The sequence below is a fragment of the Chrysemys picta genome, chromosome 4 (genome assembly GCF_011386835.1).
Source record: "Chrysemys picta bellii isolate R12L10 chromosome 4, ASM1138683v2, whole genome shotgun sequence".
Lineage (NCBI taxonomy): Eukaryota > Metazoa > Chordata > Testudines > Emydidae > Chrysemys > Chrysemys picta.
Window position 1 is genome coordinate 130,740,850 of NC_088794.1, and position 23,650 is coordinate 130,764,499.

Below are 23,650 nucleotides of genomic sequence, written 5' to 3' on the forward strand. Positions count from 1 at the left end.
GATGCTGCCACTTCTGATGCCCAAAAAACTGCCACCTTCACATGCTCCACTTCAAAAGCTAATGCACTCTTGTGAGGAAATGGGGGGAGAGCATGTTCTGACTAATCACATTCCAATGGGAAAGACAGAAAAGTACCTGCTCAAGATCTAACTTGGGGGCTAAGTGCATTAACTGAGGGGAAGACGTGTGTCTGTTACAGTGCCTAGCTACAGAGCCTGGCTCTTCAGATCATCTGATAGAGACTCATGTGTTTAGCTTTGGAGGTTCCCCGATTCGCTCTCCAGTGTCAGCCAAGATAGCAGCTATCACAGGGCGGGCGGCATAGCACACACCAGCAGTGGTTACATACTTCCTCTCAACAGAGGAAGCTCATCTGGAGCATCTGATGCCCACACTAGTTCAAATCCCACTTATGTAACAGCAGACACCAGGGCTTGAACCAGCAGCCTCCACTGTTAACGGCATAAGTCTCTGTAGCTCAAAGTAAACAGACAGCCGCTATAGCTAGCGGATGTAACCGACACACATTTTCTGTCGCTCAAGCCCCGCTGAGGACACGTAATACTCACTGACCCCACTGGGGTTGCGCTGTGGTCACTAGCAGAGAAGGGATACTGGGCCAGCGGATCTGATCCAGTATGGCAATTCCTATGGAAGCCAGCATACTGAAAGCAATAACTACATCCTGTTGTTCTTCGGTACTGGATGGAGAAAGTGGACTCCACAAAGAAGACAAGTTTGACTCAAGATCCCATGCTCTGATAGTACAGGAAACCCGCACACTAAGAGAGAGAGCAAGTCACATAACTGTCATAAGCAGTGTGTGCTTAGTAACCGAGGAAAGCATAGGTGCAGAGCAAAGGAACGCACTAGATACTTGATGATATAGAAAAGCTTTTCCATGCCGTGTACGCTGCAGAAAAGGTTTCAGAACAGCTCATCCAGGTGGATACAGTCCCCTGTAATGTCCTGGTCAGTGAGACCACTGGTGATCTGCTGAATAACTGCTGGCCTTGGGGCAGCTTTAACCTACCCATCCAATTTCTCCAAGAAATCCAAGCATTTTAGAAAAGGAAATGCCTGTAATCTGCTCTCCCAGGCCAGCGCGTGCTTGTCTCTACTTTCAAAAACTCCTTTTGGGGCATGCTTTTGAATAGCTCCCTTCCTTTCCGCCTACATCTATGAAAATCCAGGATTTACAGGGCATTGGTAAACACAGCCCCATCAACATGTCATTTGGATAATGAGACTGAAATTCACCCCACTGCAGAAGGAGTGAGGAAGGCCCTATACAGCAGGTAAGCCCCACTTTATTCCTCAGGACCAAATCCTCCTCCCATTAAAATCAATGGGAATATTGCCATTGATTTCAATGGCATCAGGATTTGGCCCTTTCCGCAGGCTTTAAGTGTTGCATAAGGCCTCTGCACTGGGATGAATTTCCCGAGTGTGTAATGTTCTGTTGTCTTTCTGGGCCAGCGGAACTATTTGCCTTCCGACTTGGGGAAGACACCACCAAAATGGCCTCTCTGACCCTGGGCCTTGAACTTTATTTGTGTGTACAGGCTGTATCTACAGCTATCCCAGAAGACCAACTTCAAATACTGAAAACAGTCGTGTCTCACTGACAGCTGGCCCTTCACAGAAAGCTATTGCCATATTAAAAATTGGTCAATATTATTTCTGCAGCCCTGACTAGTGAGGTTGCTCCAGGCAAATGGCTCTATAAAGACCTGCCATTGAAGACTTCGTTTCATAGCACTTTCTAGAGGGCTTGCTTTAAAAGATTACCTAGGTAGCTGATTGAGTGTAAAACATGCTGTACCTGCAATGTTCTCCTGCTTGGGGCAAATTCCTTTTGTAGGCGTGAGAAGACGGTCTTCTTCATCGGGTGTGACTTGGATCCCGATTTCCACTGGCTCTGACACTTTCCTGAGCTCGGAGCGGGAGGAGGGGGGAGGGCTGCTCTTATCCAGGCTCTTTTCATAGCAGACACCACCAGTGCCATTGCACTGTTTCTTCTTGTGCTCTATAAAAACCAAGATGTCTCCCAGGGGGAAGTTCATCTGACACTGTCCACAGGTTAACAAATCGGGGTCTGTCCCACCTGGGGCGATGCTGATGCCACCCGGCTCCGCTATTGCCAGGCTCTCATCTTCGTCAGCAAGCACCGTTTCCACATGGTCAGCCTCTGCTTTACATGGACAAGAAGAAAGAGGGAAAGGGGGTGGGGAGGAGAGAGAGATTGGTTTGAATGTTCATAGAATCTGAATGATGCCCCATGAGGTCAGCCAAAACAGCCTGATTGTATCTTTCTTTTCTTTTCCATGTCTTCCTCCCCGCCCCATAATGATTTCAATACATTTTGCAACCAAGACTGTCTGTGAAACAAAATGATAGACTGACCTGGCCTAGCTTTCCTGACAGCTCCTTCTAACTGCTGCCAGCACTGCAATAATATCAGCAAAGAGCCATTTTGATTGCTCAAGTTTCGTTCTGAAAGGGTTACTTTTTTGTCCCATCTTCTCATTCCTACTGCATCTCCCTGCCAACCAGCACAGACCCACTCCAGCAATCCTTATACACTCAAAACTCTCACTTGACTACCATGGGTGTTTTGGGTGCTTTGAGGAATGCACGGTTGAGCTCCCTATAGCACACTCTTATCCAAACACCTAGACAGCAGCAAGGCTAAGTGGCAGCCAAATAGCATTAGTTACATTAACCTACTCAAGTGAGTAAGGTGATATGGCCTGTGGTGAGAAGTCAGGGACTTTTCAAAAGCCTATGCAGAGAGAGAGAGAGAGAGAGAGACTGAGACTCACTTATTTCCATGTAGGAATATTAGCTGGACTTTAAATTTTCTGCTCATTATTACTACCACCAAATTTCAGTACGGTTCTACAACTTACAGAACATTTTCGTATTAAGTTGATAGAGAATTAAAGTGTGTGGGTTTCAAATAATTACCTTAAAACCTTCAGCCTCAAAAAATATTTCTTTATCCGATCACCCAAGTCAGTTTCGAAGGAACATGTAATTTCTATTAGTTTCATAATCAATCACTAAGTATTCTAAGCTAATTAATACATCTAAAATAATTGTAGTTGACAAGCCTCTTCTAGAGCAAAATGTTTTGTTTTGTTCTACAGCCGAACTGACAAAACTCACAAACCTTAGTCTTTACTCAGGCAAAAATCTCCATTGACTTTTACCTGAGGGAGTTTTACCTAAGAAAGGAGTACAGGATTTGGCCCAAACAGTACATAGATAACTAGCAGTATGTAAATCAGCAAGTAGAGAGACAACACTATTGAATCTGGAGTAGGGAATAGTAGGGGGAAAGTTCTACATTAGCATCAGTGCTTTGTTTTTCAGTTTCCTGGAGAAGGGAAGGCGTGCAAATCTCTCAAAGCAGTGGGTAAACAGCATGTCGTAATATAGAATTGGATCCTCCTCCCTTGAAGTCAATGGGAGTTTTGCCCAGATATATAGCAAACTGCAGAAAAAGTATACAAAAAGGGATGGAGAAATGGGAGAAATATGCTTTATATCTAGGAAGTTACTAAACATTCTGAGCCACAGAAAAAGTTTAGAGGAGGCTTCTCCCCTGCCTTCCCCTTACAAGATAAATTGCTGATTAGTACCTCCACCAGCTGTATCGCAAGTTGCATCAGGATTCACTACCAGCTTAGAGCAGTGGTTCTCAACCAGGGTAGGGCACATCAACTCATCTAGATATTGCCCTAGTTTTTCAACAGGCTACATAAAAATCACTAGCGAAGTCGGTACAAACTAAAATTTCATACAATGATTTTTTATACTGCTCTATATACTATATACTGAAATGTTAGTACAATATTTATATTCCAATTGATTTACTTTAAGATTATGGTAAAAATGAGAAAGTAAGCAATTTTTCAGTAATAGTGTGCTGTGACACTTTTGTATTTTTATGACTGATTTTGTAAGCAAGTAGTTTTTAAATAAGGTGTAACTTGGGGGTACGCAAGACAAATCAGACTCCTGAAAGGGATACAGTAGTCTGAAAAGGTTGAAAGCCACTGGCTTAGAGTATGCAAAGTGAGAAAAAATACTATGCTTCATATATCTACGGTAATAAGAATAGGACTAGCATCCAATGAAACAAATGTCTGAGCAAGTCACATCCTATCGACGGAAGATATATACTATAGGGCTTTGAATTTACTAACTTATAACAAAATAAATCTACAAGGTAACTAAACTCTAGGCATAATACACCTTCTGAAAACGATTAATTACTTCCTCCCCCCCTAATCTAAGTTTAAAAGGAGTTTGAAGACAATGCTACATAATTAATTTACCAATTTATTTTCTGAAAAGATGCTATGCCATAGTGAATATGTAATCATAACCCTGTGCTGAACAAAGATTGCTGGGGAGAGAGTGAATTTCTGTGAACAGTGTGTCAGAATGCAAAAGGTAATTATTTAGTGCTTCTGTTCCCATTAATGATCTAACATTGAGCAATATTGTTTATATTGAAGAAAGATTGCACCTTTAATTACCAATTGTATATACATAATTTTAGAGCCAAACGAAAAGGACTGTGAAAAAGGTCTTTAAGAAATATGTGCACCATTTCTGGCTAGAATTCTTATTAAGTGGGAGCAGAGTGTCAAAATATTAAAACACAAACTAAAGGGAGATGGGACAAAGACCTGCAAAAGACAAAATAAAAATGAGAACTGAATTGAACTAAGGAAAAGTGGTAGGGAGGAGGAAAAATGCCTGTTACCAGGTTCATATAGCATCACTGTTCAGCTTTCAGATTAAATATGTCTCTCAAATTACAAAGGTTTAACTCTGGTATATGTTACTGATAAATAAAAACACATATGGATCTCAACTTTATTATCTTTTTGATGTATAGGATTTTTTCCCCCTGTTGTTTCAGAAAATGTAGCAAAACTGCTTCATTTGATAAGGGTTCTGACTATGCCTGGGTGGAAAATATGAAGTATCTTTTAGTAGTTAGCTGCTAAAATTGTTCAAAATTCCTGCTTTTCAATTCTACAATTAATCTGAATATTAGTTATGTCCACATATGTCTGCTCATTTATACTCTCTCTCTTTTTCCAAGGATTCTGCACTAGTATTTTTTAAAATAACATCTGGTATTCTTTCGTATTTTGGCAGTCTTCACATTACAGAAAATCAGCTTTTCATTTTCTGGGTGCACTAAGCCCTCGTGATCGGTAGTAATTGGGTTCCAAAGTATTCAATAATTTTCACGCCACTGTATTTTTTATTTTAGTTTAACAAATCATCCAGAACAAGATCGGTCTGATAGCTATCAATCCAAAGCGATGTAAAATACACACACGGCTTTCTCCGGGGCCTGGAAATGGTCATAAAATAATGTCAGGCAAAACACTGACTATATCTTCAAATGCATTTTATCCATATCAATTTGCATATTAATTTTTGACTCAGAAAAGAACAAAAAAAGCTCCCTCTCAACAAAGATAAGCCACTAAAAACCTACATTCAAATAGCATTACAGGACAGACAAACTCACAAAGGTAAGGACAGAAAAGGCTAAACGTCCAGACTTAACTCATGTGCCAAGCTTGGATAACACCATAAGTTAAGTCCTCCACCATTTAAGATCCCTGCAGTTTCAACTGGGCAGTTTAGGCCATACTCTGAACAAAAACTCTGACTCTGCTTGTGGGTTTAAAATGAGATGCTCCTTCGCATTATTTGAACTTTGCTTTCTGTGGTTTCATTTCTGTTGCTGGGCTGCTGGGTTTCACCATTACTTAGGTTTTTTTCTAATTATTATTTATTGAAAACAGAATGTTAAAAAGGAGTAAAAGCTGAACCACAAAAAAAAAGAAAGGAACTAAAAAACACCAGCTGCCCTCACATGGAAAAGGGCAAAGTGAAAACTAGTTGCTTCCAGCCAGGTGGGTTAAGGTGTGCCCAGCCTCTCACCACACCCCGATGCATTCTCCAAGTAACCCGTCAGTAATCGCTCACAGGGAATATTGCGATCCATGGAGCAGAGATGGTGTCCAAAGTGGGAACCCTCTGAAACTGGTGTCATTCAATGGTTTCATGTGAATGTATTTAAACAATGTTCATTCACAGCACTGTATTTGTCAGACTCCTAGCGGCATCTCTAAGCACTGTTACTATCTATCGCACCAATCTGCATTAAAAATAAAGTGCTTTTTCATCCAAGACTGTAACGGCTCTATCACAATACCATTGACATTACAATTCTTAGCCTGGTGGCACCATTACAGCATTTATGCACATGTGTATATTTTCCAACACACCATATTAAAATTACTACACCTGCAATGGTTTCTGACTTTCAGATGCTTCAAGCTCATTCATAATACCAAGAGAGTTTCAGCTACTACACCTTGGGCCTGATCCAAAGGCTTTGGAACTCAATTTAAAGACTCCCACTGGGCTTTGGATGAGTCCTATAATAGGGAGTGTTACATTTCTTTCTATATTTTAGTTGTATTTAAGTACTAAAAATACAAAAGAACCCAAAAGCTATACACTGCCCTCTTTCTTATTTTCCCTCCCTTATCGTACAGCATATAATATAAGAAATGTTAATATATTTTATTTTGTTTAAAGAAGTGGGAGAGAAAAAACTGATCGCAGAACAAGGTCCTGCATGTCAAATTTCTTCTCCATGAACTGTTTCTACAGCTGAGTAGCAAATCCATAAAAGCAGAGGTTGATGGAAACACTGCCACAGCCTTCACTATAGAGGCGCTAGCGGGTGCCCCAATTGCCATGGGTACTGTGAGATCGGTTACCATGTAAATCTTCCACAATCCCAGATGAGCAGAGCTCAGATTAACCAGATCTGACTGCGACTTGTAATGATGAACTGATAAATCTTGCGGCATTTGCCAGCTGCACCCCATCTACAGGGACATTCTACCTTCAAGGGTATGGCAAACGCTCCCTCCTGCCTATGCCCCATGTACGTGGAGTTACCAGCTGCATGATCCATGTGACAGTCACTGCACTGAAACACAGGAAACTCTACAGTGCCTTGAAACCAAATCCCTACTTTTAATGTTTTACCCATTGTCCTGGTAAAAAGGCACAAAGGAAAGACTGGGCCCTCAGGGAAGTGGATTTCAACCTGGGGTCTGCAGACTATGTCTAAGAGATCCGAGAAAGGTAGTCATAACTATGGAACAGTGGTTCACCGCCTGTGGACCACGGACCCCTGGGAGTCCGCAGACTATGTCTAAGATTTCCAAAGGGATCCGCACCTCCATTCGACATTTTTTAAGGTCCGCAAATGAAAAAAGGTTGAAAACCACTGCCTTAAGGTGTTACCCACAAACTAGACTTTAGAATGATGTCCCACTGACAACACCTGCATGTCACACTTATTGTAAAATTGAATTATTGAAATAGCACAGACAACACACGCTGTGGCTAGGTTATCGGAAGCACCCAGTGTCATGATTTTACCTGCTTACAACTAATACTTTGGAAACCAAAGGCTTCATCTCCTCACCATCCAAAGTCTAGCAATAACCTGCATACAGATTCTTTTCATCTTCGCAGCTGTGAATTGCAAGTGTTTAGATATTGTATTATGTCTAAATTGCACCAACATCACACTCAGCGGCAATGGCCGGTTTTAGCTGCCATCAATATTTAATTTTTCTGATCCACATGATTAAAAATCAATTCTTCATAAAAAGAAAGCTGGGGATGGATTAGTAAAGAGAAAAACAGCAGCAACAGGGAATAAAGCTCTACTGACAGAGAGACTCATATTTTTGTATTACTTTTAAGTGAACCTCATGCCTGTGAAAAGCGCATGATGACAGCCCAAGAGATTCAGATTCTCCACTTATCCACAGAACAGCACAGGCAGCAGCTGTATGAGCTTCCCCAAGCTGCCCGGCCAATGTGCCTCAACCTTGACCTATGGGGACAATCTGTGGGTGTAGAGGACAGTTCAGTCTCTTTGGCCCATTCAGTCTGCTAAGACAGTCACACAAGCATGCCAATTAGTTCCAACTGTGGTGGAGAGGGGCGTTTTTTGCTATGATGTGAACACCTGTCCACTAGGTACTGGACAGAGATCACTGCTTCACATAGCCCACTGCACAGCCTTCAGATGTTAATGATTTTCGATCACTAGACAGCACAGGGACTAGTATGCAGGGAGGGGAGAGGGGAATAACCCATTTAGATCTAATGCATTAGCAAACAGAACACACAGCTGTGAGTTTCAGGGCTCTTCTGCAACACAGTACATCAAACACCTATTTCAGAAGTATCCTGAACCTCTCAGAGCGCAGTTTAACCCTCAGTCCACACCTGAGACAGAACAAACCTCTCTGCCACTGCAGAAAATGCAATAAGGATTACAGTATAAGAAAAATGCAAACGGAAATGAAATAGTAATAACAATGTAAATACCAAACAAAACAAAAGCCAGGCATATCCAAATGTGTACTTGAATCTTGCGCATTTCTCAGATGTAATTTAATCAGAAGCTACACACACACAATGTTACAGAAAGGGGTGATGTATGCTTTCCTAAATAAACTAGATGCTCTTGAAAAAAAAATAAAGATTTACTGCTATTGAGAGCCTAAAATGCATCGGTTCTTTTATAGACCACAAAAGCTGTAAATCTTCACAGATAAAACAGGGATTGTGATGATGTGATATAAAAGCATTCTTTGTTCCCAAGTGAATAGATTTGTTTTATTTAAAACTAAACACACATACAAAAAAGATACTGGATACACAAAAAGAAAAGAAAAAAAAACTGTACTGAGGTACAAGCTTTTAACTGTATTGGGAAAGAATCCCTGAATTACAGACGCTTAACAAAATATTTAAAAAGCATGATGGAAATTAGGTATTTTGTTTCTCGTGTGGATTTAAACACACAGCTATATTGTTTTTTAAAATTTCAGTCTCCAAAGAGGTTCTGTTCTGAATGAGGCATAAATCACTGTTACTCGTATACAACTTTCTCGAGCCATTTTTTTGACTTTCATTGAAGCATATTCATTATAACATTCAATGAATTTATGGCTTATGCCAGTGGCTTAGTGGAAGGGGTCATAAAAAAGTTAAGTAAACTAGTGATTTTTTTCCCCCCCCCTTAACTTTGGATTCCCTTTTTATAATCTGCTGTCTAGTACTGAGTCTCTGGAAAGTACCCTGGTCACATAACAGCACACACGCAAATTATCAGCTGCTTCAGACAAAAAAAATTGAATTTCTTCCATTGAGGCAACTACACAAAAGACTTGCATATGTCAAAAATACAGAACTCAGTCCCTGTGAATGCCATACCATTAATCAAATCCCCGATCTGGTGTCACTTTTGCCAGTAAAATGATGGTATTCTTCTAACCCCCTCCATTGGCGCGTGCCTGCGATGCGTGAAGTGCGTCCCTCTGCTTTAATTTGTTTTCGAATAGCCTGCTTTAGGCATTTTTTATATATTCCTTGGGGAAAGCTACTGCTGCTTAGAGCTCTAGCGAGGGGATACGGTATAGGCTAGGCAACAGCTTTTGAGGGAGGAAAGCAGTGAGCAAATTTAACTGATGTTTAGAAGCTGTAACTTACTCTGAATACACAACTGCCTTTGAGGGTGCAAAGGAACAGTGCGTAGTGTGCAGCCTGCATAGACACATTTTATGAAAGTAAATAAACATGAAAGAGGAAGGTGCTGTGGTAGCAGCAGCTGAATGAATCATACATTTATCAATGCTTCACGCTGTTATTGATGTCTTTTTCCCCCCTCATTACAAAGATATATATAAATCTATCTGCATATAACAGCGGTACACACTTCGCAAGGCGCTTTTCTGGCACCCGTAACTTTACTATGCGTCATGATTCGGCCCCAAAAGGCAGCTTACTTTTCCTCTAGCCGTCTCTGAGGCTACCTGACTCTTAACCTTGAAAGACCAAATTCTACAGACAATTCTAACTCAATGTGTTGGGCGTGGAGAACCAAAGAAGACTGCTGCGCTGCGGAACAACCACCAAAAGAAGAAAATGTTCAGCGGAAGTGGAGAGCCATTTTGGTTGTAGTAAGTCTCTTCAGCGAGACTTTTTAAAACGTGTTTCAATCTCAGGGGGTTTCTACCCAACTATAATGTATGGGGGAGGGGAGGTATTATGTCTCTTAGTCAAAATTTACAGTCGTGGAATTGAAGCAAAGCCACAATCAGCAAAGTTTGAGGTTTCTGCAGAAAAGGTTTTCCCATAGCTGGAGAATGTTAGCATCATCAGCGTTTGAGCCACGGTGCTCTTCATCTTCCAGGTCTGTCAAATGAGCTGGCTGCTGTCTATATGCTTCCAACTAGCTCAATTCAAACATTAAATGAAGTAGAGAAATCATCAGATAAATTGCTGGCCCTCTGTACTCAAGAGTGAAGGCTTTTTCTACAGTTGATGACAGCCCTGATCTTTTGTCTGACCTAATTTATTTCTCTTTCAGGTTAGAATAAAACACTCTTTCCTGTCACGGGATAACCTCCACCCACATATTGTGCCCTAAAATAAGAATAAGTCATTGCTATGTTAACAAAACTATAACTTGATGAATTTCTCGGACTTGGGGAGGTAAACATTATATCCTAACATCCAGTGATCAAAGCTTTCTATGTGTATGCCATTAAATTATACGTTTGGGCAAGAAAGTGTCCCACTAAAGTCTATCAACAATGCACAGGGGCAAACTAAAACAGTGAATGGTAGAAGCCTGTATATTAGCCTATCGCTCATTCCAGGGAAAGTTTTACACGTTGTATATGATTTGTGTTTATTACTTTAGGGAAAGATGTATTTTTATTTACAGGAACTGCGGCCTGTATGTTAAAAGGACTCAAGGATCAAAAGCAATACAAGCTATCCAAAATTTGATACAATCGAGTGGGATTTCAAGCTTTCTGAAATGTAAGCACATACAATTGTATGAATGTGCATGTTCATTTTTAGTGTACACAATCTTCTTCTCTATCTAATATTTGCTGTATGTTTATACATACGCTGGAAGCAGATAAATAGATGCACATGTCTTTTTACGATGAATCCATACCTATGGCTATCATCAGCCTTATCTGACAACAACAAACTGAGAATTTAAAAATTATATATTGATGATAAAAGACACGGTTAAAAACTAATTTTAATTAAAAACTTCTAACTGCAGGAGTCTGTTAATCGGTCATGATTTGTTTAAAAATAGATTTATCTAACTTGCAATCCCACTCATCTAGTACTATATAGATCTTTGCACGAAAATCAATACTTCAACTTTACACTTAAAATATTTTGCAGCAACATAAACTGCCTCAGATACAGCTATTATTTCCCAAGCCATTGTATCCCACCCACCAGTACTACAGTACTGGATGATTCAAACCATAATCTACTATGATACAGACTATGAGCTCCCCCTAGTTGTCAACACATGTCACTTAAAGCCAGAGGGCACAATTGAGACTTGCAATTCAACTAAAAGCCAGCAAAGTTTATTTTGGAAAGTATTTTATATCAACAAACAATCCACAGCGCAAAGCAATCTAGATAGAAAATGTGAAAGGGAAATAAATGCCTTGTACAAAGCATTTTTAAACAAAAAGATTATGCTAAAAGCAAACTCAGTTCTGATAAAAACAACAGAATAGGTGTCAATGGAAGTCAGTCACTGATATCTATAATTTGTACTATTTTACCTAGCACACACTCATCTAAGTCATAATTATTGTCAAATATGCCACTAGACATCCCTTTGTTCAACATAGCAAGATACATTTTGCACTAGACAAGGATTCAACAAACCATTACTATTAAACACAGCCACATAGGAAAATCTTAGACTTGTTTGCTAAATGTTTAAATAAGCTTGACAAAATATTCTCTGTATTTGTCTACCAATGAAACAACGTGAAACGCTTTCTTATCCATCGTACAGCTATTTAAATCACTAAGCAAATCAAGCAAAAACTAGGAAGCAATACAGATTCATAATACACAGCCACAACGTGTTGGCTTTTTAAAATATGCTATTTTTTAAAGCCAGGAAGGTTATGAAAATGAGCTGTTTTTATCTCATGAGTAAATTACAAATAAATGTAAATAAAATGCATCCCAGAGAGTGATAAAGAACACATCTTTTGTATTGCCTTACTTAAAGCTGTCATGTAACATGTCTTTAAAAAACACATTATGCTTTTGTATGCATAGCTATGCGTGTATTAAGAAAAACGCAGCCATCTCCAAAAATCATTTCCTAGCTAATTCTTTAGTAATATCTTACATTCTCAATGTGTAACACTAGGTGAAATTGTTTTCTTTGAAGGCAAAAAGCGCATTAATTGCAGCAAATCTAAATGCATTTTAAGTGGAGTTCTTTGCACTTAGAAGCAATTTGCAAAACTTTTATGTACTAGAAATGTTATTAGTTTTTTCTTTTACTTAAATTACTTTGTACATATACGAATTAATAGGGTAAATTATTAATCTTCTTAGGGAACCTGTTGACCAGTTATGAAAGAAATCTCGCTGGGGAACTCTAGTTCTCTATCTGGAATTTTATCATTTTACTGTGCTTTTTTCCTCCATATTTTCTACTGTTTTATTAATTTTGCTTATTTTGCCTTATTCTGCAAAACTGGTAGAAGCAGGCTTTTTACATGGATTCTCTTTCACATTTCCTCCAAAAAATAATTCTAGTTTTAAAACACATTTCTCTAGTTTAAAAAATTGTTAAATTGGAAAATAAGCAATTTTAATCAAACCAAAATAATCTTTCTTGGTATGGAGCAGTTCTACAGCATATCATCCTCTCTTCTGTATAAGACCTTTTTTCACTTTGTCTATAAATTTAACTAGCTCAGGTACAAGTTTTTGTCTCCATCACTGGATAAAGGTCAAGACTTTTGTTTTAAATTTCTTTTCTCTTTTTTGCATTGCAAGTATATCTATTGCAACACTGTATGAGGAACCTAGAGTGAAGCAAATAGGCCACTCAATTTTGCAGATTATAAATAATAATAATTGTTCCAATTTTGGAACAAATATATTATATATATATTGCAGCCTGCTTGCTTGTTTCACATTCACTATCTAAATGTTTCTTTGAACACCAACCTGAAACCCAATAAATATCAGTGGAACAGAGTCAGAAAACCTTTTTTGTTTTGCACCTTGCACAGGACTCCTATCCACCCTGCAAAGCATTTCTCCAGACAGATGCCAAAAAGGCAGAGGTAAACATCAAATATATGCATCTCAGGAAACAATACCAAATTCATTCCGGGTTGTTGTTTTGGTTATTAGTTTAGGCTTTTTTCCCCCCAGCTACTCTCCAAACTCTCCTTTTCACAGGACAAACACTGGCTCTTTAATAATGAATTAAAGCCTCCTGAAAACTGGTAGGACTACTCCTGTCTGGCAAAACACCCTTCTGAAAGTCTGCAGCTTAGGCTCAGTGTATGTGTGCTAAAATGCCCGCATTTCCTGCTTTCCCCCTCTCCCCCCCAATTGATACCTTTATTTTTTTCTGCCACTATTCAGTATGCATCCTGATTTCTCCGCCAGCTTCCTCAGGATGGAGAGATAGATAAATACAAGAAGGGAGGGAGGGAAACTGCATGCAGCTTTGCCTTCCATTCCTCACAGGCTCCCCTCCAAACCCATTGTGCCCGCTGCTTCTTGGAACCCTTATTAATGATTCCCTGTCTCATTATATCCTTTCAAATAAGGCGATATGAAAACAAGATGAAATTGAAGAGCGAACCTACCTGGCTCCCCTCCCTCCCCAAAAAAATATGTTTCTCCCTTTTAAACAAATTCAAACGTGCGCAACAAACCAGATTATCCACACAATCCACGGCCCCTTTCAAAACCAAGTATCTCCTTGCAAATGAGACGGAAAATAAGTAGTATAAATTGCAATTGATGATGCAGATGTTTTTTAAAAATCAACAATCACCCTCCCCCTACACACACGCACAAAAAAAGGAAAAGGAAAATGCAATTTCCAAACCAGATTTTTTTAAAAAAATAATGCAAATAACAAAAGGATGGGAGGAGAGTCACCCTTTTTTTAAATGGGCATGCAAATCTGGTTGCAAAATAACAATGAATAAAAAACACCCCCGCCCAAAAAAAGAGTCAAATATCAGATGCATCTTCATTTTGTTGCACCAGGTGCTGGTTGGGGGGGGAAATGGGAGTAAAAAAACGAAGTAACCAGATGAGCTTAAAAAAAAAAGAAATTGAAATTTCAGAAGGCAAACGCCACCCAAGATATCTAATAAAAAAAGTATTTCCAACAAATTCTTACAAACAAAATTTATCAGCTGTAACAAAGGAGAGATCGCAACCACCAAATGCTCCTGGCAGATGGCTTCTATTCTTGGTTTTCAGGGGAGGGGAGACTCTCGTATATATTTATTTATTTATTTATTTAAATTTTTTAAAATATAACATAAATATTCGGATTTGCAGCGTTTGAGACTCAGCCCTTGGCTTGCTCCATGCGCAACACTCCTTTAAAAGCAAGTTCGGGACTTATTTTGTTGTTGTTGCTGTTTGCTTGTTATTTGGCTACATTTTTTTCCTCCACATCAGATGGTGGGATTTCGGAGAGCCATGCAAGGGAAAAACCTGCCTGCAATCTTCATTGCATAGAAGAGGTTTGATTTTTACTGCACTAAAATTGTGCATGGCGAATTAGGGAAATAAACGCTAAAAACAGGGGTGGGAGGGGAGGGAACGTGCACAGAGAAGGTGCAATTGCAGCCGCTTCTGTAGCACGCGCGCACACACACACACACACACACGCACACACAACTGCACTGTCCCCCGGATCTTCGTAGAGATGTTACATCTTATTACCTTTTCTTTCTTTTACAATGGGCGCTTTTGCAAAGTGCAGCTCCCACTCCTGCCCTGGCTTTTTTGGGGGGGAGGGGTTCCCAGCGTGGATCTAAGGCTCCTGCCTAGTTGCTTTATTGTGATTGTGATTATTAGCAGTATTAGTAGTATTTGCTGCAGCTGATGCCTCGTGGGGTAATTCTCCCCACCCCCTTGCAAACTGGGTCCTGGCTCGCAGCGGAACACGCCGGCCCGCTCGCTGCCATGCCTGGGTCGGTGGAGGGGCAGGAGCCCCCTCTCGTGCCTTGGCACCTGGGCAGGTCCTTCCGTAGGGGGCTAGGGGAGGGCAGCCGCCTTCCCAGCTACCTGGAACCTGACAAGCGTTCCGGGCTCCCGCTGCTCTCCCTCACCGACTTCGCCTCCCCCCGCCCGCATCCCAAGGGCTGCCCGGATCTCAGCCCCCCCAGCCGGCGATCTTCCCCCATCCCCTTGCCCGCATGGTGCCGGGGACCGTCCCGGCTTCGCCTCCTTTCCTCCCGGAGCGCGCTGGCCGAGAGGGGCTCCCCGGCGGCAGCTCCCTCTCCGTGGGTCCCCCCCTCCTCCACTCCGTCCTCCCGCCGCTCTCCTCCACTGCCCGCCTTCCCCCCCCCCCGGCTCCCCTTCCCCGCATTTCCCCCGGCCGGCTGTCACCCCGCCGCGTGTGCTCGCCAACTTTCCCCGGCTCTTCCCACTGCAGCCAGCACGCGCGCTTTGCAAACCAAAACACCGAGACCCCATCGCCAGCTCCTTCCCCGGCCCCTTCTCTGCCCCACGCCGCCTGCCGCCTCCCTCCCGCGCCGCCACAGCCTGCAAATTCACTGCAAACTTTGGTTTTCTCGAGTCCCCCCTCCTCCCATCCACACACACCCTCCCCCCTTTAATTCCCTTCTCTTCTTTCTCCCCCCCCCCCCCCTTCTCTCTCTGTCTCTAAAGTGACTTACTAGACTTGGCTTTTCCTGGACTTTTCCCCCCTTTTGAGCCTTGATTTCTGATCGTTCTTGTTTCAAGTTCAAACTTACGTGTGATAATCTCTCTTTGTGACAAGTGCTGCGGGTTTCCCTGCTTGCGACGGGACATTGCCCTGGCATTTACACTGGCATCGCCCGGAGAGCTGTACTGGGTTGGGGGGGATGTGTGGGGGGGCGGATCTTCCTCCTCTTTTTTTCGTTCACTCTTTCGTCGTCTTCTTTATTGATTTCTTCTTCTTTTTAAAAAATAAAATAAAATGGAGACAAGAAACCCCCTCTTTTTTTGTTGTTCTGGTGCACCAGGTGGGATATCCCCCTGAATTAAAAAAACATCATCATCAGGAAAAGCTCTTTCTTTTTTCTCTCTCTCTCTCTCACTGTCTTTTCTCCACTGCTTCTGTCACTTGGACTTCCAAATCTCTTCTTGAACTTAGGAGGATTTGCACCAACAGTGACACTTTTTCTCTCTCTCTCCAGAGTGCTTGGCAAATTGGCAAGTGCACTTCTTCCACCAGGAGGGTAAAAAAATCAGGATTTTTTTTTAAAGTACAGAATGGGGATTGCCCACACACACAAAAATGCCCCCAAAAATATTTTTTTCAGAAATTGACCCTTGCTGGGTTTTTTTAAAGGGGTAGCCAAAACTGTGTCTCCTCTTTCCCAGTTCAAGTGGCACTGCTTTGCCCTAGTGCTTTTGGATTGCCAATGCCTCTGCACCACTTTGCACTGCTCCCCCTCGCCTGGCACTGGGACTGGAAGGAAGGAAGCCCCCAGTGCAGCTGGGTTGGTGCTGGCTATTACTATTATATATTGCAATGTGAAGATGGCGGAGTCCTGGTTCTCTGGGAGCGCTCTGTCTCTCTATGGCTGGGGCTGCCTCTGTACAATGGGATAAAATTCAAGTTCAAGTGCGGACGTGACGTTTAATCTGCACTAGAGACAAAAAGACCCAGAGAGTAGGAGCACTGGGGGCGACTAGCGGTGGCTTTTTAACATTGTACCCTGCAAGAGAACAAGAAACACACACACACACACACACACACACAAACTAAAGCACATGCATGGATCGGGAGCAGCTCCGGGCTTTGTGCATTGCCTCCTTCACCGGCACTCCGAGTGCCAGCGAAATAATAATGATCAATAATCACCATCGTGATAAATAATAATCATGCAAACTACACTTCCCCCTACCCTGTTCTAAGTGTCCTGTCCGTGCTGAGACCAGCTCTAGCGGGTCGTTCACCCCGGCCAGAGACTCACTAGGGGAGTGACTTGGGGATCTCCCTGGGGCAAAGTGCCTCGATTGGACTTAAATCGGCCAGGGGGTTATGCCAGGCAGCGTGGCACCGCCGCCCGGGCTAAGAGGGGTCAGGATCGGAGTGGACAGCCCAGGGCGACGCAGGCAGCGGGACTGAGGCGGGGGTCCTGGCAGAGTGATCGCTCCGCTCTGTTATTAATGATGGCATAGGATCTCCATGGTCCGGGCTCGACTCTGGGTCTTGCTTCGTTGTGGTCCATTTCTAGGATCACTGGCGTGAAGGGCTGGGGCGGGCTTCTCTTTCCTTCAGACGGCACCCCAGGTACTCAGCTGCAGGCACATCCCCAGTGTATTTCAAACAGTTTTGCACTAACATAAATATCTGTGTGGGCTGGGGAAAGATTTTTCTCTCCCTAATCTATGAGTGATGCTACCGGGAGACTCTTTTTGTGTCTCTCACACACGCACACCTCTTCGACCTTTGGTGGTGGTGATGGTGGTTGTTCGTGTGAAAATTCCTGACAGGGAAGATCTTTGTGTGAGTTAGTGGCACTCACCCAAGACAGGGAGAATCCAGAGGCATTTAGATCACGGCGGAACAAGACACTGCATGTACTTTTCATTCGATTTCACAGGCAGGTAAATGCCCGGCTGAGTGCGCTTCTAACTTTAAGATTCTTGGAAACAAAACTTTCCTTTCCCCGCCCTCTCCTTCTTCCCACCCCCCTGTATTTTCCCTTCCCCCTCCCCCCCCCCCCCCAGAAAAGCAAACTGTTCTTTGCGAAGTGCTTTTCAGCACTAGGTCTGGACAGAGCGAGGGAAGTGTGTGTGGGGGGGGGAGGACTTTGAAGCCAGATATGGGGGCTGCAGTGAAATCCAATAAAAATCATCAGCCTTCACCCTGAACACGCTGGGCAAGACATTCCGCATTCGTGTCATTCGCTTTCTACGTTGAATTAGTATTTCTGTGTGTGAAGTCGCAGGGGAGCCTTGGGGGACCAAAATTCATCTCCGTGCCCTTAATCTGCTTTGAGCAGAATTTGGCTAACCAGCTACACTCGCCTCCTCCAGCAACTGTCGGGAAATCTGCCTCCCCCTACAGAGAGCGAGACCCTCTCAGATGTATGAGTTCTACTTCGTCAGCCCCACTCTCTCCATAGATCCTGGTTCTGACTTGGGGATTTCACATGGGGAAAGCCAAGGAAATCCCACCACCAGGCCTGGGGATGGGTTTTATTGGCGGGCACAGGGCCAACCTTGCCATGTCCTCTTCTCCCTGCTCAGCCATCGTTCTCCCTTAATAGTAAGTAACTATGGAAAAGCCAGTTCAACTCCTAGCACGCTGCCTAGATTCTTCCTGGCGTTTGTTTGTTTTGCTTAACAGGGTCCTACAAAGAAAATGAACAGTGTGGTGGTAACACAACTCGCAGCAGCTGGGCGGGAATTCAGAGATCCGCGGCTGCTTTAAATACACACACCCCAACACACACGGAGCCCTGTCAAAAAGTTGTGCAAACAATCGGGTGAGAAAAGGGGGGCACAGCAAGGGCCGAGGTGGAGAAAGATCCGAGGTAGCCTGCAGCTGGAGGAAGGGAGGAAAAACGCCTTCCGCGGAACCTGGGCTGGGGGAGCAGCAATGTCCCCTCCCGTGCCTTTCAGTGGATCTTTTGCTGAACCATTCTTCCTGCAGCTCCACCCCCGTTTTACCTAAAGCTTGAAAAGCACCAGCCCCACCTGGTGTCAACATGATGGATGCCACAGGGGTCGGTTGTAGCCTTTCCAGGAATACAGCTGAAAGTCCAAAGAAAATACAAAAAAGAAAAAGAAAAAAAAAGTTTAAAATATTTCTACCGACTCTCTCTCTTTCTCTCTCTCTCTCTCTCTCTCTCTCACACACACACACACACACATACTGCACTTCATGCGTTTCTAGATACTTGAGTCATATTTCTACAGCCATTTCCTATAAGGGTTCGCTTTCATTCATTCCAAGAAGAGTTTCTGTCTGTCTGTCTGTCTTTCTTTCTTTCTTTCTTGGTCCCTCCATGCTCTCCACCCCCCATTTCCTTGCACTTTGCTTGGCGTGGCAAACAGGCTTTGTGTGTGTGACTCTCATACAAAATGTGTCTCGCGATTCTGGGGGAGGCATTTGCAAACCCACTGGCTACTCCTGGTTTAAAGGTGCAGCGCGAATGGCGTTGCTGGCAGCCAGGGGAGCGGGGTGGGTGCAAAGTCCATCTCGCATTACTTTGGACGGTTTCAGATCGTTGCAGGAACCTGCACGTACCTGAAGCAACCCTTATCAGGAAGTTCCTGGGCATCATTTGTTGATTCACCACTGTCTTACAGTGGCCATTCAAATCAAAGATAAGGACACATAAATGATTGACCATGCTGCGTTCCCTTATTGCCTCTAATGGTTCAGCCTGGGATGGACGCGGTCTTTCTCCCTTTGAAGTACGATCAGGTCTAGTGTAAGAGCTGGCATTGCCTTACACATAGCTTATCTGAACCATTTTTGTAAAGCCTGCCTTCTCTTCCTCCTCCTTCTAAAATATATCCCAATGGGGGGGAAATTCCAAAGTGATTTTTCAGTCTCCTCTTTTCTCCCCTGTCTGGCACTTGTGATCATTAGCACTGAAAGCTGTTAATGTCTTGTCTCACAGCTCCCCCTTTAGTCTCTTTGCTCTCCCTGTCTCGCGTTCAAAGCCAGATCAATAGCAGTCTCTTTCTAACCTTGACCTATCCCTCGACCCCGCCTCCATCTGCAGCTGGCCCACTGTTTTGTTTTCCCACTCTGTCGATATCCAAGTCACAATCGGTGACAGCAGACAAACAAGAGGGGCTTGCTTCTCTCTGGGGGCTAGCTGAACTCCCCCCCCCCATGTCTCCCTCCCCCAGGCGGCCAGCCACAATAGCGCTATGGTCAGAGGATTTCTGTCCCACTGATTATTTTACTGCTTTGTCCAAGTTCCTTTTCTGTTCTCTCCCCCCTCTCCCCCCATCGCACTGTTTTAACACATAACAAAAACACACACGCGAACATTAAGGCTAGAAAAGGCAGCTTGCCACTTAACAAAAAGGAACAAGAAAAATAATATTAAAAAAGAAGCGCTGCCTTTGTACAGGCTTTACAGATTTTAGTTTCTTTATTTTAAAGGAGAAACAAAGCAAAACAAAAACCCTGCCCCAACGTGCTGATCATTCTGTTCGTACTATAACACGGATCATAACAAATCACTCTCACCCAGTAACGTCTTCCTTAAGGGAAAACAAACCAATACAGTTTTAAATATTCGATTTTATTCTATATGCAACAAGGCATGGCGAGTCAAGAGCTTTCGGCATGCAGACGTGGTTTAGCTCCTGAGTCCCCTGCCCTCCTGCCCCCGCTTTTTTTTAAGCATGTGATGTCTTCTGATGAAATTTGGCGTGGGTATAAATAACTGTAACTTCAATGTAAAAGAGGAACTCCCAATATTCTTACAAGAGGATGAGATGAATCTGTCACTTGAACGCATTTTAAATCCGTCTCCACGCTCTCCCTTTTGGCCAAACAACTTTTCAGCAGAATAAGAATTTCTGCAAATAAGTCTGTCTGATGTGACTTTAGGTTTCTTCACATGCTTCACTCGAAAAGCTCGTGCTAAGTTAGAAGTAAATGTTTTTTTACAGAGATCTGGGCAGAGTGGGCGAGAAATCAACCTTAGCTTAAACAAGTCTACTCGTTCCTGTTCCCTTTGAATCTTTATGTTGTGGTGTTTGTGAACAGGAGTATAAACACAGGGCATTGGTCCGATCGGCTTATTTATCCGCTCTGCCTTGCGAGGAGATATAGAAACACAGGATCTAACTAGATCATATTTACATAAAGCTCCCATGGTGGCAGTTCTGCCTTCACATATTGTACAAGTATCTCCATGAGCTCTCATTTCAGATCCATTACAGAAAAAGATAAAAAGAGGTCTTTGGGGCTTCCTTGTATATTTGTCTGCAATGATTTTACATCATTTCTGAAAATTATATAGTTGTAGCACCAAATTTGTGGGTGATATAATAACTCAAAATGTGTATTTTTTTGTAGCAAATCACTTTGTAGCAGTAAATGGGGCTACAAAACATCAATCAGAGGAACAGTTTGGTGGGTCTCTTTCATTTGTGGCTTTGATAGCCATTAATATGAGACAGGGAGAGAGCATCGCTAAGACACCTTATTTTCTTTGTCATGAGTGAGGTAGGATGAGCCTTAAATGAGAACACTGGCGTATTTCAGGCTGTCAGTCAAATGAAAGCTGAGGGGGATAACGCATTATCTGCTACCACTCCCCAGACCTCTTGACAGAGCCACAAGGGATGCAAAGTTCGCTCTTTCTTTAGACTTGGGGTTGTCCCACTTCTTGTCTCTGTCATTTGCTGACGTCTTCGGGACCGGATTTGGGAAGCAACATCCCGGCAACATTGACATCCCCAACGCTTATCCCCAGTGCTCTGCTCCTTGGGAATCTTCTGCCTTTCCAGCTGAATTCTGTGCCTCCATCCTCGTTCCAAACATTCACTGAGTGACAGCTGAAATATGGGGGCCTGATCCTGCCCCCCTCCCGCATCAAGGAGGAGGGGGGAAGCCACACAACCCAAACAAACCTCCAACAAAGAAAAACCCACCCATCTAAGTCTGGAGCAGACGGGAGCGTTGCTTTAAGTCAGCCATGCAGGATCGGGCCCTCCGCGTCTGTGGGAGACAGGTCCCTGCAGACACAACGGCAACCTGTTTGTATCTTGGACCCAAGCACTAAATGGTCGAGGCTGCCCCCCGTGAGGGCAGTGGCAAAACTTCCATTGACTTCAAAGGGGGTAGGACATTTGTGACCCGAGCGCCTCTCTTGCTAACCAGAAGGCAGCTCCTTTTCTGTCTCTCCTACTTAGGGTTTTTGTTTGTGTGTTTGTTTTTTGCTGTACCACTTTCCAGGCAAAAGCAAGACAATCGGATGAACTACAGGGAGTGTGTGTGTGTGGGGGGGCACTTTATCAACCCCCTCCCTCCAATGAAAGGGACTCAGTGCGTGAATCACGAGAAGATGCCACTTGGGTTCTTTCATGCCATGAAATAAACACCCGGGTTTCCGAATCTAACTGCAACCCAAAGAAGAGGGGGACCGGTAAAGTTCTCCATTGTTTTTTAGGGTGTGAGGGGGCCTTTATCAGCAGGGCTGGCGTGCTCGCTATTGCTAATGAATGCAAGGCAGGGATTGCTGCTTGTGTCTTTGCAAAACGCTGTGCATTAAGTGCCATGGATGGCTCCATGGAATAGACCGAGGACAGATACGCTGTGAGGTCCCGCTGCTGGCACAACAGTGCGAAAAGTTGGGACGCTATTAGAGACGGGCTGGTATCTTCCTGGTGAGAGCCCGTTTAAAAAAGTTGTCCCATGGTGTAACTATATCGAACATTATATCGGGACTCAATTTGCATGGGGAGAGAGAGGGGGAAATCACTCCTCAATCCAGCACTGACAAATCCTGAAATTTGGGAAACAGAGCGATGATCCTGTCATCTTCTGCTTTCTAATGTTGGTTTCAATCAGCTTCCCCCAGCCATGATTTCACGGGGATTTAAACTCCTTGGAATTGTTTGAAATAACAAAGGCCTCTAGGATATCGATGTGGCAATAAAATCTTCCACTTAAACTTATGACAAAAAACATTTCAGCCTGTCTCTCAAGGATCATGAAAATATGAATCTGGACATCACAAAAGAAAGACATCTCGTTTGTCTTTCTCCTATTCTCTAAAATCTCCCTGCTTTGTGGTCTTTAAATAGGGCAGATTTATGGTAATTCTTTTATCTTTTTTTTTTAACTTGGACAACTGAACTCAAACTGGCAAATTCATCAGTCTCTAGATTTAGTATAAACATCTGCAGCTTCATTATTCCTATCAACAATTAGGGAACTTAAAAGTGAGCATGTCTGGCCTGGGAGTGATTGTATATTGCACCCAAACTGCACATTCTTGTTGGTAAGGAGTGGAGCGATGTAGGAAACATCGATGCGTTTAACACTTTAACAGAGTTTGTGTTTCTTAATTGAAACTGATCAAATAATAGTACTTCCTTTCACAACCAAAAAGCAGGCATTTTTCATTCTAATAGGAAGTGGTAGGAAAATATTTTAGGAAAATAAGGAGCAGTGTCTGCGATTGGCTGTCACCATTTTTTTCATGTGGTGCTGGATTCTGATCTCCCTTTACTGCAGTTTTCCACCTGGGTAACTCCATTGACTTACCAGAGTCGCTGCTGATTTCTGGATCAGGTCTATGGCTTTTCTGGTTCCAGTTTTACAATGTCCCCAAACACATTGCTTTTGCCTCCTGCTTGTGGTCTGCAGGTCAATGCCATAATGATAGCTCCCATGTTCCCCTCACCTCAGCTGACACTTCGAAATGTAATTTAGGATAATTAGGCAACCTCCGTGCCTGATGGACCAGA

The 23,650-nt window shown here is 43.0% G+C and overlaps 1 protein-coding gene across 11 annotated transcripts in view; it reads right to left on the bottom strand.

Annotated features, from left to right (window-relative positions):
- Window positions 1-17,512, bottom strand: part of BCL11B (BCL11 transcription factor B) — a 99,107-nt gene extending 81,595 nt beyond the window's left edge. Inside the window, exons 1-2 of one of the 11 annotated variants that reach the window (XM_005305853.5) lie at window positions 15,961-17,512; window positions 1,827-2,192 (exon numbers count right to left, since the gene is read on the bottom strand). In XM_005305853.5, coding sequence (XP_005305910.1) covers window positions 1,827-2,192; window positions 15,961-16,018 — 424 coding nt within the window. In that variant the 5' untranslated portion in view covers window positions 16,019-17,512. Of the gene's footprint in view, window positions 1-1,826; window positions 2,196-2,407; window positions 2,641-13,571; window positions 13,725-13,893; window positions 13,915-14,369; window positions 14,450-14,923; window positions 15,281-15,960 lie in introns of those variants that run through there. The other 10 variants (XM_005305856.5, XM_005305852.5, XM_005305855.5 and 7 more) reach the window with 10 other exon arrangements.
- Window positions 17,513-23,650: the final 6,138 nt, after the last annotated feature.